Source organism: Frankliniella occidentalis, unplaced genomic scaffold (assembly GCF_000697945.3).
Source record: "Frankliniella occidentalis isolate FOCC.00 unplaced genomic scaffold, Focc_3.1 Scaffold39, whole genome shotgun sequence".
NCBI classification, from domain to species: domain Eukaryota; kingdom Metazoa; phylum Arthropoda; class Insecta; order Thysanoptera; family Thripidae; genus Frankliniella; species Frankliniella occidentalis.
The window spans coordinates 991,401-1,009,176 of record NW_026267169.1 but is presented as its reverse complement, the minus strand read 5'-3'; the positions used below and the strand labels follow the sequence as shown (position 1 = coordinate 1,009,176).

The 17,776-nt window shown below is 46.9% G+C and overlaps 2 protein-coding genes across 5 annotated transcripts in view; one reads left to right on the top strand and one right to left on the bottom strand.

The window, feature by feature from the left end:
• The window catches only part of LOC113212989 (uncharacterized), a 16,546-nt gene extending 9,373 nt beyond the window's left edge, over positions 1–7,173 (top strand). Inside the window, exons 4-5 of the mRNA XM_026431886.2 lie at positions 5,434–5,648; positions 5,836–7,173. Coding sequence (XP_026287671.1) covers positions 5,434–5,648; positions 5,836–6,141 — 521 coding nt within the window. The 3' untranslated portion in view covers positions 6,142–7,173. The remainder of the gene's footprint in view (positions 1–5,433; positions 5,649–5,835) is intronic.
• A 105-nt stretch (positions 7,174–7,278) lies between these two features.
• Positions 7,279–17,776, bottom strand: part of LOC113212988 (neogenin) — a 140,805-nt gene continuing 130,307 nt past the window's right edge. Inside the window, exons 2-25 of one of the 4 annotated variants that reach the window (XM_026431881.2) lie at positions 16,818–17,144; positions 16,354–16,656; positions 16,069–16,222; positions 15,828–15,970; positions 15,576–15,735; positions 15,365–15,480; positions 14,656–15,151; positions 14,420–14,573; positions 14,192–14,320; positions 13,592–14,099; positions 13,343–13,501; positions 13,044–13,249; positions 12,799–12,942; positions 12,565–12,727; positions 12,277–12,471; positions 11,935–11,973; positions 11,691–11,829; positions 11,332–11,612; positions 10,763–10,867; positions 10,505–10,627; positions 10,298–10,424; positions 9,957–10,219; positions 9,497–9,657; positions 7,279–9,391 (exon numbers count right to left, since the gene is read on the bottom strand). In XM_026431881.2, the coding sequence (XP_026287666.1) occupies positions 9,293–9,391; positions 9,497–9,657; positions 9,957–10,219; positions 10,298–10,424; positions 10,505–10,627; positions 10,763–10,867; positions 11,332–11,612; positions 11,691–11,829; positions 11,935–11,973; positions 12,277–12,471; positions 12,565–12,727; positions 12,799–12,942; positions 13,044–13,249; positions 13,343–13,501; positions 13,592–14,099; positions 14,192–14,320; positions 14,420–14,573; positions 14,656–15,151; positions 15,365–15,480; positions 15,576–15,735; positions 15,828–15,970; positions 16,069–16,222; positions 16,354–16,656; positions 16,818–17,144 (4,694 nt within the window). In that variant the 3' untranslated portion in view covers positions 7,279–9,292. The remainder of the gene's footprint in view (positions 9,392–9,496; positions 9,658–9,956; positions 10,220–10,297; positions 10,425–10,504; positions 10,628–10,762; positions 10,868–11,331; positions 11,613–11,690; positions 11,830–11,934; positions 11,974–12,276; positions 12,472–12,564; positions 12,728–12,798; positions 12,943–13,043; positions 13,250–13,342; positions 13,502–13,591; positions 14,100–14,191; positions 14,321–14,419; positions 14,574–14,655; positions 15,152–15,364; positions 15,481–15,575; positions 15,736–15,827; positions 15,971–16,068; positions 16,223–16,353; positions 16,657–16,817; positions 17,145–17,776) is intronic. The other 3 variants (XM_026431882.2, XM_026431884.2, XM_026431883.2) reach the window with 3 other exon arrangements.

The following is a 17,776-nucleotide window of genomic DNA, read 5'->3' as shown; positions in this document are numbered from 1 at the left end:
CGCGTCCGCAACGGCCGGCGGTGTGTCTGCTGATTTGCCGCTGATATGGTGGAGCTCGGCCGTGGTCACTCCCCGCAAATGCCTTTCCCCGACAATGGACCCCCTCCCCGCCGCCGGCCTCCCCGGCCCCCGACCACTCCACCACCACTTTCATTCTTATAACAAAATGTGAAAAAAACAAAATAAAGCTCGACAAAAAAATATGTATTAACTGATCAAAGGACTGCTTAACCGGCAATCAAAAGCCGCTACTGCGCAAGCAACCAAGTTTGTTATTGTTGTAATTTGACTAGGTGGTTCATTCAGGCCCGCCCCGCCAGCTAACCTTATTAGCTGTGAGGATCATGATGAGCGGAATAGTCCGTTTAATGGCTGCTTGCTCGCTGCACGGGGGGGGGGGGGGGGCACGCTGAGCCAGACGCGCTGGGGTTGTTGTGCGGGCCGGTCCTGATTGAGCACAGCGTGCCGTCTTAAGTGCGAAAAAGAGGTAGAGTCTTTTATATGTGAGTGCCGGAGAGAGTGACGGTATATATTGACAGGAGAGGGCACGACCCTGGGTGGGTCCCCTCCTGTGTCGTTCCCACCCTGTATAGGCCGGGCTCCGAAAATGTATACTCTTAAACCCCGCGCGCTTCCAGCTCTCGCATTTTCCATTCAAATAACTGGTCTTGCTTTACGCCAAAGAGATGGCGATAGCGGAGCGGGGCGGAGCGGGGGAAAAAAATGCTGGAAAACTGGCGTTGCTTCCACTCGATGCCCCTCCTGGCCCCGTTCCGTTTCGCCCCGCCGTTTCTATTTCCTATAACCAGCCGGCTTGTCTGTCGTCGCCGTCGTGCGGCGCAGTAAAACGCACGACTGCCCGTGTGTCGCCCCCAATCTCAAACTTGTGCCGCTGGCATCGAACACGACGAGACGAGAGGCGGAAGCCATCCGGACTGCCAACAAGCCGCCGATTTGAGCTGCCCGCAAAGGCCGCTCGCTCGCGCCGCACCCCATTCCACTTATTCAAACTCTTTGAATATTTGTGTTGGTTTTGTGCACCGGCGGCGCGCATCGCAGGGTACTTGGCAGCAGCCACGTCCTTTGGGGATCGTCCAGAAAGCGCGTCCGTTTCCCTTTGGATTAATTCCGCCAGTTGCGGAAGCTCGGCGCCTGCGAGACTCGGAGTAGGCCACTCCGCAGTGCACGCGTGCACTGTAAGCGAGATGTTGCCTACCCATCAGGCGCTATGCGAGCTTGCACATGATGAACTTGTCAGGTTCTTATACAGGCGTCGAATGGGGGACGACGGGCGTTACTTTCTGGATAATGCCTTAGCCGTGACCGTATGTAGACGCCGTGATTTCTAAGGGCAGGCAACACCCCGCGCAGAGAGTGAGTGGAGAGGAGTGGTGTTGAGTGGAGCGGAGTGGAGTGGCGTGGAGTGACTGGGTGAGTGCGCGTGGTCAGTGAAGGTGTACTCTAGATTCCGGGTGTGGAAAGGACACGCGATCTGGGTGCTCCCTCCCCCACCACCATGACCACCACCTCCCAGGCCCCAGCAGCTCCTCTGCGGCGGCCGCCTGGCTGCGGCTCTGGTCGCGGCAGCGGCACTGCCCGAGCTCAAGTGCACGCAGCGGGTGTGCGCCACGGCCGCGCTCCACCGCGCTCCGTTGGCCGGCCAGGACGCCGCCGTCGCCCCGGCGTGCGTGTGCGCCTAGCCGGCCTGCTTGTCGCCACCCGATATATCGATAATTAGGTCGACGCAGCCTGGCTCTAACTCACCGCGGACAAGCCGCGTCACGATAGCTCTCGACTTGAAGTCGCATAGAGTAGAAGAAGGCAGCGCTAGGCTGGGGTGGGGGTAGGGTGCCGTGGCGCAGGGTGGCTTGTACTCGGCAACAAGTAAATGCCAACCAACGATCGTTCCTCGACCATTTGACAGGCGATTCTTTCGCGTGTATCGAGGCGTGTATAAAGAAAACCAAATGATTATGCGGCAAAGTCTTCTAGTTAGGAACCCCTACTGCCAACTAACAAACCTGCCCCTCTGGTTTTCAGCCGGATAGTTAGAGAGTGTAGCTGATCACCTAGAATCAGAGAAAAAAATAGACCACCGACCGACCCACTGCGCTGTCGACGCGCCGACACGAGTGAAATGTATTATAGCAAAAGGGGGCTGTCGGCACTCGGCAGGTCGGTGGGGAGAAGGGCAGGGGGGGTAAATCAGCTAGAAAGGGATCCGCGACCGGTGCGCCAGAGATGTAGCGGGCGCTGCCAAAGGCTAGCGAGGCGAGATGGCTCAATGGACGCGGAAACCGATAGCGGTCATACCCACCCGTGTGTGCACCACCATGCAGGCGCGATTTAGTGCGGCTGACGCGGGCTGACAACTGACACCCTAACTCTTCCCTCCGCACTGACAGCTGACACTCTGTCCTATCCGCGTTCCCAATCCTTTGCTTTCCCCCCAAGTTCCGCGAATAAATTTTGCACTGCAGCACGAGGCATTCGGGAACTCCTACGCAGCGCCTTAGCGCCTTTGTAAAGCGGTCAAACAGGGTGAGGGGGTGATGGGAGAACGGTTTCGGGATAGCTCTCCAAATATCCGCGCCGTATGTTCCGACCCAACCGCTTTTATCATGATGGATGTTCCCCCATATGATGTGCACTTCCCTTCCGGCTGACAGCTCAAGGCGCGGCCGTGTCAGCGAGGGTTGAAAAGGTCGCATGCAGATCCGCGTGCAGCTGCAGCAGTCACCGCCCGCCCCACCTCGAAGCAGCACTAACTCCGTGCTGTGGGTTTCAATGGCCGCGCCCAACGACAACCCCGATATTATTCGCGGATTTGCCTTTTTACGCGCGCCCGGGCTGACACCGCTGACACACACGGCTGGCGGGGTGCTCAGAGGGCCGGACCGGTTCCTGCCGCTGAGGCCGGAGGAGGCCGGGCGGGCGGGCGCCGCGCCCGGGATGCACCGATAGCTCGCCGCCAGCGTCCTGAGCTGGTGCAGCCGCCGGCGCCGCGCCCCCCGCGCTGCGTGTCACACCCCTGGGGGGTCCCGCGCTATGATCGCCCCGGCCGATAGAGCACCGCGGCGCACCTGTCGCAAGTGAGCGCCGCGCTTTCACACAAAAAAATGACCGTTTTAACGTCCAGCGGGCAGATTTGCAAGACGTAGTGTGCTCCTCGTCGACCCGATTATGCAAATCAAAATGCTGCCGGCTGCGTCACTTCCGCGCGATCAGCCGGCTGAGTAAACATTCCTACCCACATCATAAGAAACTTTATAAACCGCTCTGTACTTTGGCGAGGCTAGCCGCGGCACGAGCCCAGGCGGGACGAATAATCCCGCGCCAGTGATGATGATCGTAAAACCGATGTGAGACACGAGCCTTTTGCACACACACGTTATTATATTACAGTTTTTGCCGTCTTACACTAGGTTTTCTGCCGCTCTGCGGTTTTACCGCTTCGATGTCGATGGAACAGGATGGACTGACCGGTCGCTGCTAAGTAGTCAGGAGGAGCCGTGGCGGCCAGCAGCCGGCCGGACTGGACTTCCGGAACACACCTCATAGCTCTGGTTCGCGAGGGGGGAGGGGGGAGGGACTTTCACTAAAGCTGGCCCCGCGCGCTGACCTCCCAGTTAGACCCTTTGAAACGGCGGCGCTCTAAAATCATGACCCTCCACCTCTCTTCAGACTTAATTTCTCCTCTGTTTCATGCAGCTTTCGTTTGAATGCACGACGTTTATGGCTTGTCCTGTAACGGCAGTCGATGCAATGAGTCCTGCGAGGAATGTAAAAATAAATAACAAACAACAGCCACACCCCGCGATAAATGTTTTCCCGTCACAGAAAACTTAGAGAAGATTTCGAGTTTTCTTCTCGCTTTTCATACGGAAGGAATAAGTAACATTGAATCGTAAAATGTGTCTTACGACTTCAAGGTAACTGTTTTACTGGCGCTCCAGATTTCGTTGGGCATCGTGCGCCTGCGGCTAAACTGCGCTCAAAACCGGTACAAAACACTCGCTTTATTGCAGCAGCATTTTTTTGAGCGTTGTTTTTCGTTTTCGTTTCGCGCTACCACCTCTGCGCTAAGTGTGAGGGTGGTGAGTGCGTCCGCTGCTCCCGGGTGTTAAACGAAACCCATTCACGCGCTTGATAACTACGCACGGCCTTTGCTCTATTGCTCTATTGGGGGCCGCGATCATAGCTCGTTGAAGCCACTGACCGGCTGGATAGATGGGTGAGTGTGTGGGAACACAGCAGCGGAGCCGTCGCAGGCGGACAGGAGCTCGCTGAACAACTGAACAACGCCCCCCTCTCCCCCCGGGCCCCCGCGGACCCCGCTCGGCGCCTGGCCCGCGCAGCGGAACAGTAACGGGCCAGGCCGGGCCAAGGCGCCGCGGGGCCACGCCGCGGCGGTAACCTGCTGCGGTCAGCGAGTCATGCATGCGGGATCATTGCTTTCGGATGGGGAATTCCCCGTGAACCGTGTGGATGAGTGGATCACGCGGATGATTACTTGTAGGAAACCGCCCATGCGAAAAAGAAAACTAGCCACAGAGGCCGGCGAAACGATTCCTCGCGATCGATTATTGTTTGCCGATTTTTCGAGAACCACACTCTTAGATGAAGACTTGAAACGGCTTAGAGGAAGAAAGGGGTCCCGCTCGACTATTTAGTGTGAGCAGCACTTTGTCTAGTGGCTGTGTGTCATCAGTTGGCTCCGCACTTTGAAAATGACAGGAGTTTCAAGACGACCGCGCGGAGGATACCATTGCCTTAATTGCTCCCACTGCCACTTTGAACGTCCGGTAAAAGTCTTGTTTTGTATGGATTTCGCGCAGTCACACACACATACACACGCATACAGATTGCTAGCTCTCCGTAACTGGTGCGCCCTCCCTCGCCTCGCTTCCTCGCGCGCCTAGCGTAGCTCTGCCTCGCCCAGGCCAGGAGGGAAGTCCCGCACCGCCTGCCTGCGCCCTGCCCTGACTATCGCATGCAACATGCAGTGGGGTGTATCTTTGGCCAGCGAAAGTAGTAGATAGGCTCGAGAAGGTCTCGCCGAGGGAGAGAGAGGCACCTGCCGCCGGAGGAGTCGGCAGTCGGCGCTCCTGTCGGCGCTCCTGTCGGCGGAGGAGGGTGTGGCCCCGCATCTGCTTGACCTTGGCCCTCCTGGCCCGCCTCGGAACAGCGTTTTTATTGAACCGGCGTTGGTGATGTCGGATTTGAAATGCTGCAGTCATCACTTTCATAGAAATGGCTTGTGTTAGGAACCAAGATTATTTCTCTGCTGAGAACCGCTAGACATTCCAGCATTTTAAATCGATTCTCTCGTTCTTCCATTCTGTAACCGTAACGAGCTATGTGTTCGCATGTGTGTGAAGTCTCCCGTGCACCTCTCTGATCACGCATCTCTCTCTCTCCTGTCTCCCACAGGCCGAGGACACAAGCTCAAGAAGAAAATCCACAAGATCATCAAGATCATCAAGATCATCATCTTCATCGTCGTGGTCAAGCTCAAGATGGTCTTCGCGATGTTGATGATGCAGACGCTGTTCCAGTTCAAGCTCGTGGCCATCACCTTCATGATCCTGCTCATCAAGAAGTACTACCTGTGGGTGGAGTGGAAGCACAAGAAGGAGGAGAAGAAGGTGAGTGCCTGAGTGCCTGCTGATGCAGATTAGTGTCGCTTTTTATTCGAGACGAATGAAAGGATGAGGACGAGAGGAGAAAAGAGGGGGGGGGGGGGTTAGGAATGAGAGGTGGATTGAGGTGAGGCAGACATGGTGAAACCACCGCTCTTACTGCAGGCGCTCACACGACAATCTCCTGTTGCAGGCCGTGGTGTACTACGAGCACGCGCAGCACCAGCACCACTACGACGAGACGGACCACTTCCACGACGGCCTCGGCGGCCTCCTGGGCGGCCAGCACGGCTACGACAAGCACGCGGACCCGAGCGGTGCAGGCGCGGGCGGCGGCGCCGAGGCGGCCGGCGGCTGGGGCGGCTGGTGGGGCAAGCGCAGCGCCGAGTTCCCCACGCCGCAGGTGCCCGTGGTGGCGGCCGCCGCCAACCTGGGCGCGCAGCAGATGGCCTACAACGCGTACCGGCCGGCGCAGGCCGCGGCGCAGATGGTCGGCTGAGGGCGGCGCGGGGCGCATAGCGCGCGGCGGCAGGGAGGGAAGGCCCAGGCCGACCGGGGAGGCAGGGTGGACGAGCTTTGATCAGGGCTCGGTCCCGCGAGCGGGGGAAGGCCCTTGCACGGCACCCGTCACTCGCCCAGATTAAGTCCTGATCTGATCCTGATCCGAACCTCCGTCTCCTTTATCTTTATTGCGTCCTTTTTTCAAGGAAAACTAGGGAAAGTCGGCGTTCTGCGACCGACGGAAGCAAGTATACGCTATGGGCGAGCCCAAATTTTAAGACCCGCCGTTTCGTCGCGCGGAACACAAAAGAATGAAGGGGTGGCAGCAGGTGGCAGGGCTGCGCCCGCGCCTGCGACACTGCGACAGCCACGGCCGGGGGCCACGAGCAGCCATGACCACCTGTGCGAAATCGCGCACAGAAAAAGTGCCGCCCGACTCAGTGCGGGGTCCCGAAAGGACATCTTGATTTTCCCTCTGTGATAAGGTTAGACACTTTGCTTTGATGTCGCGGGCGGCGATGCAGCCAGAGACTTCTTGCTCATTTCTCCGGGCAGCGGTCGAGAAAGGGAAAAGGAATGATGTGGGGTATGCATGCATATTCGTCTGAACACGATACTATATCATCCGCTGATCATCTTGCTTGACAAGTTTTTCGGGTGGGCTACTACAGGCTCTCCAATACCACTAGGACTAGGTTTTCTCCGGACCGTTCGTCCAGCTATGCATATTTCCTGCAATTGGCGTAACTCGAAATCAAAAAGGTTTGGCCATTTATTGAAAAAAACAAACAAACATGAGTACTTGCTCAATAGCGTGTAGGTTTGTGAATAGATTATTTTCTTTCGATGATGCAGGGCCGCGTTTTGTTGTGCCGTATCGGATATTTCAAAATTAGTGTACCTTTGTTATTTATTGTGAGACTGTTTTTGTTGTTGTGTGTTAACTTATTGTACTTATTACTTATTTATGTATTTATTTTTCATCATTAAGAATCAATGTTCAATAAAATGAATTTCTCACAGAATACAACTAAGCGGAGCTAAGCCCTTTCTGCCTTTGTTTAACAGACGTTCCAGGAATGAAATCAATGGTTTAAAACATTGAAAGGATGTTTTGTAATACAAAAAAGGCGGATTGCATAGAATTTTTCTTTATTTATATTAATTTTGTGTGATGATGACTAATTACCTTAAATTACAACACAGTTGGACATTCCAACAATGTTCTGTATGGGAAAATCTGTACATAAATTTACAAGACAAGACATGTGTTCAGTTCTTAATTTTAACACAAAACCTAGAATATTTTAAAATTGATGATATTTGTGATGTCATAAGCCTCATGATTTTAAATGGGGAATTAGTAAGCCTATAGACTCAATGGGGTATATTTTTCCTGAAAAATAAAATTCTCTTCTTACACTTGATATTGCATAAGATTAGGCACGCATTTAATACACCGTACAAAAATCTAAATTACTATAGAGAGCAACAGTAAAGTGAAATTCATACTTTAAGTTTACATCCATGTAGCCACTGTTATCACTTCTATATTAATCAAATCTACCCAAAAGCAGGTAACACAAAAGAAAACATTGACATAAACATAAGGACATTGTCTAAGACAAAACAACAAAAAGAAAAAGAGAGAAATAAAAACACAACCTTGAAATATAAAAAAGGAAGCTGCCCAATGAACAACTGGTAACCAACTATATTGCCATGGTTCCTCATAAAAGGACTCTGAGAACATGGTAACATTAAATATGAGTAATTAATGACAGGCCCACTTCAAAATAACCCAGCAAATAGATCTTGTCAGTCTTCTAAATGCCAAAAAGATAATAATGAACCAATCTGCAAATTTCAAAATGTATAATAGCAAATGAGCTGCTCAATATTCAGAAATAATTAAAGTTTATGTACAAAATGTTTGTCAAGAAAGACAAATACTGGCAGAGCACACCCAAGGCATACTGAGACTTGGGGTGGGACAAATTGATTCCTAAACACACATATTGACATTATCAAAAAACATATGTATAACACATTTACACTGGAGAGTTCTTATTAAATACAAGATGCACATACAAACATACAAAGAGATTCACATCTGTCACATTCATAATTTCATTCATACAATTAAATTGTCAGTTCATTAGCTTGGTACAAAATACCCATTACATTTACATTTGTAAGCTACACAACTCCACGGCAGTGAAATAATGGCAAAATACAGTACTCCAGCACAGACTGGTGAGCACATGGCAGTGAGATTGTTTGTCAACCATTTCAGAAATGGAGTAACAATGATTTAACACATCTATTCCATGACTTGCTGATTTTAATGGATGAAGATGTGCCATTCATTGAAAATTTCAACATTACAATAGTTGTTAAACACATTGACCTGACGGTTAAATACTGGCTTGGTAACACTAAAAGACGATCATGGTACCTTAAAATGTGAGAAAATAAAGAGGGAGTCATCTACACTATCCTGCAGTAAGTGAAGAGTGTGTAATTCGGTACATCTACTGGTAACCCAGTAGTTTGAGCCTTGTCAGTTAAAAACTTGCCATACAGGACATACAGTACTAAGCACTGAGCATTTGTGAGATATTGCCAGACACTATAATCAAATTAATCATATATCACCAAAGAAATTAAAAATAAAGTAAATATTAATGCACCAACAACATTGCTTGGTATTGAAAAACATAAATTCATCAAATTTTGGTAATCTATCTTTCACCGAGATTCAGAATCTGACAGTCAGAATTTCCATAGGATCCATAAATTATGGACTGCTTTAATATATATTCATATATTACACACCTGACATGGAAATTAACTAGCTAGTTTAATTTTTTCAGGCTTGTGTATACAACAAAACAGCAAGACTATGTAACTCACTGAGTTGAACATAAGGCTTCTTGTCATAAATAAAAAAAAAAAAAAAAAGCACAAGGAGAAAATTCCTACAATAATGCTTCCCGTGCAAAGCACTTACAGTCTTTAGATCACAGTGCAACTGTATCTGTTATTCTTATTTGACATTATTCATACAATTTACTTCATTAGGAACACAGGAACTTTGATTCAATAAAATACATATGGAACATTATACAATGACATGTCTTAGCACCTCAACATTCAAACTCTGAGGCTGTTATTGCATTTAAATCCTTCATGAGTCCTTCCAAATTTGCCATTTCCTGGTTTAATTCTTCGGTACTGTATGAAGGCTGCAACAATACAGTGAGTAAGATTTACCATTCTAAATCATATAGATACAGTAGATAGAAAAAAGTCTACCTGCATTTGAAAAAAATAAATAAATATAGACCTACCTGTAATCTACCCGGGTCATGAAGACCAGAACTCATAGTAGGGTTGATTGCTCCAACCCTGGAGCCTCCAATTGGTACAGCTGTTACTGTTGCCACAAGGTTGGGCTTCTTATAGGGACTTGAGCCTTGATGAGGCCTAACACTAACTCCTGCTACAGAGCCTGAAAAAGAATTAAAAAAAGAATTGGATTAGCAATAGCAATTGTGTCTAATACTATATAGTTCAGATAGTGGTGCTAAGGGTTCATATTTAGAAAAGTCTACATAGCAGAGATAATAGAGAAATAATAAAAAATAACAACATCAAAAATGAAACCAGCCCAAAGAAATCCGCAAATTATTTAAAGTTAATAAGAACAGGTACTGTAAATTGGATATTTTAACCTCTTGTCAGACTTTTCACAGAATCAACCCCCAATTACTGCATTGAATGTGGGAAACAATTCGACACAGTAATTACCAATACAACTGTGTTGAGGCGTACAAGGAGCAGATTGAGGAGGAGGTGGAGGTGCCGGGACACTAAAACTCTTGAGTGGGTGTCCTTGCAACCGTTTGGCACCTGCATTCCCGACACTCGGCCCGATCGTACTCCCCACAGTACTGCCAGCACTACTGGACGATGATGAGTTACATTCTTGAACAGTTGCCAGGCCTGGTTGAGATGCTGGTGACTGACCCACTTGTAATGGTGGAGGTAACTGCTGGGCATTTAGTCCAGGACTGGAAAAAGATGAAAAATGACATCAGGCACACATCTAGAGAGAACTGTAGATTCAAATACAGAGAACAAATAAATACCTGTAAGTTGATGTATGATTTGGAGTATGATGTAATATGGGTGGCCCAGGTGCACCGACTCCACCTGGTATACTAGAAACTGTGTCATATCCACCTTGTAATGAATAGGGACTTTCAGACGTTTGGCCTGTAAAATTGTATTTTTTTCATTAAGTGTAATGCGACAGAGCACACGTCTAGCTCTTACAGTAAGAGATAAAAATGTACCTGAAGGGTCCATAGTCACATGTGCACGAGCCATGGAGTACTGGGTGCGGGGGTAGTGGGGTCGGCCATCAGTTTGAGACTGCGGCATGTTTCCATTGGGGATTGGCGTAGCTGTGGCCACAGCTGAAACAAGACACAAAAATGGACTATGAGTAATAGCATATGGGCAAAATCTTTTAACTTTAGATAAGATTAGTCTAAAAAATGTTTTCCTCATTTCAAGTGATTTACAGGTGATATTTAGCCAACTCTACTTACATTCTCTCAATGGTTCACAATCCACTGGCAAAGATATTATGGGTTTGGCTTTAATAATGTGACGAGTGGTAGAGGATTTTTCATCACAGTGGTTCAGTGAATTGCCTACAGGCAACACAAAAAAAGGGTAGGATAGCGTGCAAAAAAAAAGCAGTGCAGTAATTACATAAAAAAGCATTTTTTGCATGGGTAAAGACAAAAAAATAATTCTAGAATCTTACAGTTAAAATTAATCAAATTGATGATTATGATTAAGAATGCATTTGAATATAGTTACGTTAATTTGGTTAGGGCAAAAGGAGAACCTAGATGATATAAAATAGGGAATACGAAGCCTTAGGCAGAGCAACTTGAATTCCAAAAAACTAAGAGAAAGGTGGATGAGGAAACAGGAGCTAAATATTTCATATGGATAAATGCATGATGATATGAAGGATGTAGGAATTAAAGAGGAGTTTCAGTTAGTGCTTTGGAGAAAGCTAGGGAAGATACTTTGGACAACACAAATCTTTACAATTAACTTGTACAAGGGGAAAAAAATATTCATAGAAAGAAAGCTTGATACTAACCAACATAAGACGAGATGTAGTTCCTCTTATCCAAGGAGTTAGTGTGATGTTGATATTTAGGAGGTCCATCTGAAGAATAGTCTTGATGTGTATTTGAAACACCTGATCTAGGCAAAGTTGTAGCCAAGGTATGAGATGATGATGACGATGTTTCTCCACTAGGGTTCCCATGATTATTCCCACATTTGTCCATATTTTTTAACTCCATTTGGTCATGATGAATCCAGAGGTCTGGCGGTTTTATGTCAGGCTTTGAGGTCTTGGTGTTTCCTTTCATATATCTACAAAAAAACAAGAAATGAAAATAAAATACAATTGTGATAGATTGCCAAATTTTAAAATGTTGACAGAATACATACCCTTTTTTACTTCTCTCCTGGCCCTGTTCAGACCGCTTACAGCAAACTACTGTCACACCAATTACAGCAACAAGAATAATCAATCCGACCACACCAACAATAACATACACTAGCATTGTTCCATTCAATCCTCGGTTTTCTGCAAAAGAAGGATACAAACATTGAGCACAAAATATTGAAGATCAAAATACTGAACCAACTTCCTCTTATGCGTAAAACAAGAAGTATATAGTTAATGACATACCTTTGCTCATTGCGCCAACATCGTTAGTTGAAATAGAGCCTACAATGACACAATTCACATACGTAGTTAGTAAGAAAATTCACAAAAGTCAACACTAACTTTGGTTATTAGTTCATCAAACACACTCAAAATATTATGCGGTAGAAAGACAGCAGATGGAATTAAGTAAGAAAAGGAGATGGCAAGTGACAAGTGAACAAACTTCACTGTGACTGTCCAGATACAGTAACAAAGTTTAAGATAAACTTAAATTATTTAATGTATTAATTTAAATGACTAAAAAAATAAAAATTCATAACAATATTGAAACAAGCAGGCTGTTATACAAATATTTAAACTTACTTGTAGAAGTAGTCAGCGAAACAGTGGAAGAAAATGGACCAGGACCTTTGCTATTTCTTGCTTGAATTTTGAAGAAATAAGTTGTACTAGGAGTAAGCCCTTTAATTGTTGTGGTCATTTTGTCTCCAGTTACTGATTCAACCACCCAATCACGATCCCGCAATGTAATATCAGTTGTGTAGTAAATGGTGTATCCTTCATAAGAAATCAATCAGATTCATTAAAATCAATAAGTAAAAATAATAATAAATAATAATAAAACCAAGGTGAATCACATTTTTGCAGTACCTTTAATTTCTCCATTCGGTTTATTTGGTGGTTGCCAGTTGAGATTAACAGAGGATGGATGATTATCAACACCAACAACCGTTAGATCTCTTGGTGAAGAGGCAGGTGCATCTTCTAAAGTGGTATTCAAAACCACCATGCTCCACGGACTTTGACGACGACCCTGAGGAAAGAACAATAAATGGTCAAAATCAGCAGAACAATCTAGAGTTCAATTGAATTTTCCAAACCTACCTTAGCAACCTTCACTGTAAATTCATATTGTGTGTGTGGCTTCAAATCATCAATCATACAGTTCAGGTTAGTTGTGTTTTTATAACGTTGGCTCAAGTGGAATGATGTGTAACGCACCACATAATAGCGGTTATCAGTTACAAACTGAAAAAATAATGGTTTAATTAATAATTAATTTGACAATGAAGATCAATATGTTTACATTATAAGTACATGACAACAATTGATGTAATGTAAAGCCATACCTGGCTCTGGGATAGAGTAGTGTCAGTCCAGTAGACAACAACACTAGTGGCAGATAGAACTATTGCTTTCAGACCAACAGGTGGTATCAGAGGAGACATAGGCTCGGGTGTTGATTCTTCTCGGGTACGATTAGACTCATATCTTGGCTGTCCATCACCTACTTCATTAAAGGCTCTCACACTTATAACATATTCCGAATTAGGTTCTGTAAAGAAAAAAGGGGGGAAAAAAAATTAGTGCCTCAGTTTTAAAAGACAGATACTAGTCATCAAATAATGGTTGCTTCAATTTAACATACCTAACTCTTCAATGGTATAAGTTCTTGCTTTGTCATCTAACAGTTGGCTGTACACATCAGGGACTCCCTTACCCCATCCAATTGTGTAGCCTCTGACTTTAATATTTTGATCACGGGGAGGGAGCCATGACACTTGCATAGAATCAACCATTGGGCGCACTAAAATTTCCAAAAATACCATGGTAAAATAACACAGGAATGTTAAATGCAGTGTTGACTCATAACATAACAAAATAAAGGTAGACTTACACTTCAGCATGGCTGGGATATCAGGAACACTGCTTTCATCTAAATCTTTTTGATAGGTTTCGATTGTGTACCATTCAGTTGGAGGACCAGTTCCATTTACATTGATTGCATAAAGACGCACATTGTAAACAGAGCCTCTCTCTAGATCGGTCAAAGTGTACAATCTGCGATTGCCAGCAGCTGTGACAGTGTCACCTTTTCCACTTCTTCTATCTTTCTTCCGGTACCGCAGTTTATAACCAGTTATTATGCCGTTCTGGCCCTCCTTCGGAGGAGGTTCCCATCGTACAGTTACACTTGTTGACCCAGCTGCTTCCAGAGTTACATTTTGAGGGTAATCACTTGGAGGTGCCGACAGTGTCCGTGCCGTTACCTCTTCAGTGCTTGCCCCTTGTCCATTCTTATTTGTCGCAATAACCCAAATGCAGTATTCAGTATACTCTTCTAAGTCGGTTAACTCATAGTGAGTTTCACTGGTTTCTACATGATGTTCCTCAGCAGATTCCCCCTAAAAATAGGATAAGATTAATTAACATACCACTTAAGAAATTAATTGGTGATAGTAAACAGTTATAAGTAAATTGGTAGAAGTATATTTACCTCCATATAGAAAAGTCGGTAATTTAAAATGGGTCCATCGGAGTTAACTGGTGGTCTCCATTTAATTAGAATGGATTTTGGTGAGAGAGGAATGGCAACAAGGTCTAAAGGAGGACTAGGTACATGAACCTAAAAATAAAAAATAATGATAAAAAGATAATTAAATAGTTATAGTAAAGTTATGAATAAAAATAACAAGGAAGGCGGTAGAAAAAAAGAACAACAAACCTCAGGAGCAGTAGTGACAGTGATGGTAGGACTGCTTGGGCCCATTCCTACTTGATTGTAAGCAACAACTCGAAAATCATATTTACGATCAGGTTGTAACCCTGGAACATTTGCTTCCTCTAGTCGAGATCTCGATGTATTCATAACTCGTTCTCTGCAGGGGAAAGATAATATGGAGGCTTGGTTATTTTGAGTCTTGTGCCAAAATAAAATTGCCACAGGTCATTAAAGCTCACCTTTGAGAACCGTCCTGACGATAAAACACAGAATATGTGTCAATGTCTCCATTTTTTTCTTCTGGTTCTTTCCATCGAAGTGTGACAAATCTTGTTGTCACAATCACAGCTTCTAAATCTCTTGGCTCTGATGGTGTGCCAGGTAACCTCATAGGGATTTCACTCCCCCTCACTTCATCAAAGCTACCTGACTGGGAATCTCCACCAGCTGTGTTTGTTGCATCCAATTCACCATCATATTCATCGTCGTCATCATCACCATCATCCGCATCATCATCGTTTTCGTCATCATCATCGTCGTCATCATTGTTGTAAGGGTCAAAGATATCGTGTGGTTCAGAATGAAGAGGTGGGGGTGCATGGGATGGTCGAGGCAAGGCACGAGAGGAAAGAGTGTTATGAATTTTCAAACTACTACTACTACTACTACTACTGGAGACAGTAAAACGTGGAGGAAGGGTACTGGAGGTATTATCAGGAGAGGAAATTTCGGATTCTATAATAATAGTTAACAGAAAGAAAATAGGATGGACGGAAATCAGAAAGGATAGAAAAAGAAGGAAAACAAAAACAAAATAAATTAAAATAAATAAATGCAAAACCATAAAAATAAACTAATAATGAAAATGATTTAAAAAAACTGACAACTAAAAATTAAAACGGCTGTAAAGGGACATAAAATATTTCCAAACATGATGCAAATCCATACCTGAGCTAACTACTGTTAATCTGGCAGCTGCCTGTATGTTTCCAGCAGGGTTGGTGGCAATACATTGAAAAATGCCTGAATCCATGCTCATGAGCCCCAGAATTCTCAAATTATACCTACAAGCAATGATGCCAATGATTAAAAACTGTTCTGGTTGAGAGGATTGTGGAATTCTAACATAAAAACAGTTGATATAATGCCTCAGACTTACCCTCCAACAACTTGTATGTATTCATTTTGGGTGATGATGTCTCCATTTTTCACCCAGTAAACTTTTGGTTCTGGTTTTCCATACACTTCACATTCCAATTCTAGATCATCTTTTTCCACGGCTACTTTGTTCTGAGGCTGCTTGATAAATCGTGGGGGAACTAAAAAGGGGGGACAGGAAAAGAGGCGGTTTAGGATACATTCACACATAGAGGCCGTCAAGAGAAGCAAAATGGTCTTGAGCCTTACGAACCTAGTACTTCTAAAGTAGCACTAGCGTCAACCGAGTCCTCTCGATTCTCGGCTCTGCACTGGTAGTCCCCAGCATCTGACTCCTCGACATTTAGGACTTGCAAACTACCCGTTCCAACTTTGCGGAACCGACTGTCTAGGTGCCTGAAATAAAAATATGGAGTTACAGCAAAGAAACCATAAAGCAACCAAAAACAAAATGGAACATTTGGAACACACACAAAGACAGTCTGCATACTCACGCCATATCGATGGTGATACCGTCCTTCAGCCAGCTGATCTCCGGCCGAGGGTTGCCGTTGGCCGCGCAGTCCAGGGTGACGTTCTTCCCGGCCATCACCTCGGTGGACCTCGGGGTGGCGATGAACACCGGCGCCATGATGCTCTCCCCCGCTTCTACGGAGACAAACGATGTCAGGGAGAGTTAGTAATGAAAACAAAGTCACAGGAGAGTTAGTCATGAAACAAAACAACAACAGAACAGAGTCGGATGGGGGTGGAGGGGTGAGAGGCAACTCTCGACTGACCTATATCCATGTTGATGGTGAGCGAGGCCTTGCTGCTGAGCACGCCCGAGGCCGGGCCCGTCGCGTTGCACTGGTAGGCGCCCTGGTCCGAGGCCTGCACCTCGTCGATCTCGAGCGCGCCCGAGGGCATGACGAGCATGCGCGCGGGGTCGAGCAGCAGCGGCCGGTCGTTGCGCAGCCAGGCGGCGTGCGGGCCGGCCGCGCGCCCGGGCCCCGGCACGGGCTGCGTCACGCACGCGAAGTGCGCCGTCTGCCCAGGGAACACGCGCAGGTCGGCGGGCTGCTGCACGATCTTGGCGGGTGCTGAAGGAAGAGGAACCAGAAATGAAAACAATGAAGCACCTTTGAATAAAAGTTCAATACAAATAAAAATAGATTGTAAGTAAAAATAGTGAAAAATCATTTTTTCTACAAACAATTGAAAATATTTTTAATGACGTTAGGAAAACCGTGCGTATACTCACTCGCCAGCTGCAGCCGCGCCGTCCGGCTCACCACAGAGCCAACCCCCTCCAGCGACACGAGGCACTGGTACTCGGCCACGGGCGCCACGTCGTCCTCCTCCCCGAAGGCGCTGATGTACAGCGAGCCGTTGGGCAGTTTGGAGCGGTAGGTGTCGCCGATGAACGAGAGCGTCTGGCCGTCACCGCCGCGCCAGCTCACCACCGGCTGCGTGTCGATGTGCGCGGCGCTGCGCGCCTCCGCCTCGCAGTTGAGCAGCGCCGGCCGCCCCGGCAGCACCACCATGTCCTGCGGCTCGGCCGTCAGCACCAGCTCCGCCACCGGCACGCCTGCGAGCAGAGAGAGGGGTGACGGGGATTAGGGGGGTCGTCCAGAAAGTATACACCCGTCACTCGCCGTCACGGAACGGCAAAGTTTGTTTCACCCTATGCAACCAGCTCTCATAGCGCCTGACAGGTATGCAACATCTCGCTTCCGGTGCATGCGTGCATTGCGGGGTGGCCTACCCCGAGTCTCGCAGGCGCCGGGCTCCCGTAATTTACCGAATGAACTCTTGAGAACAACGGCAACGTAGTACTTTCCGTGCGATCCCTTAGAAACCATGCCCCATGATAAAGAAACAGATACTCAACTCTAAAAAGACAAATTACACAAAAACCAACATATTTATGCATTATAATGGCCGACCAAATTTTTTCCTTAGAGTGTTCGGTAAAATAATAAGAATGCACTAGATAAACAGAGAAGACATATAATCATTCAATAGAATTAAGGAAAACAGGATGTGTTGTTTCCGCGTCGGCATCCTTGCCTCACACGGTGCGGACAGGACGGGGTAGGGATAGGGTAGGCCAGCCCGGCAGACACGGGCGCGTTGCGGGCGTGCCCACCCCGCAGGCGTTTCGCTCCACGCCTCACCGGCCTCAGCGGCAGCCGCAAAGCGTGTTCGCGCGCCGCGTCT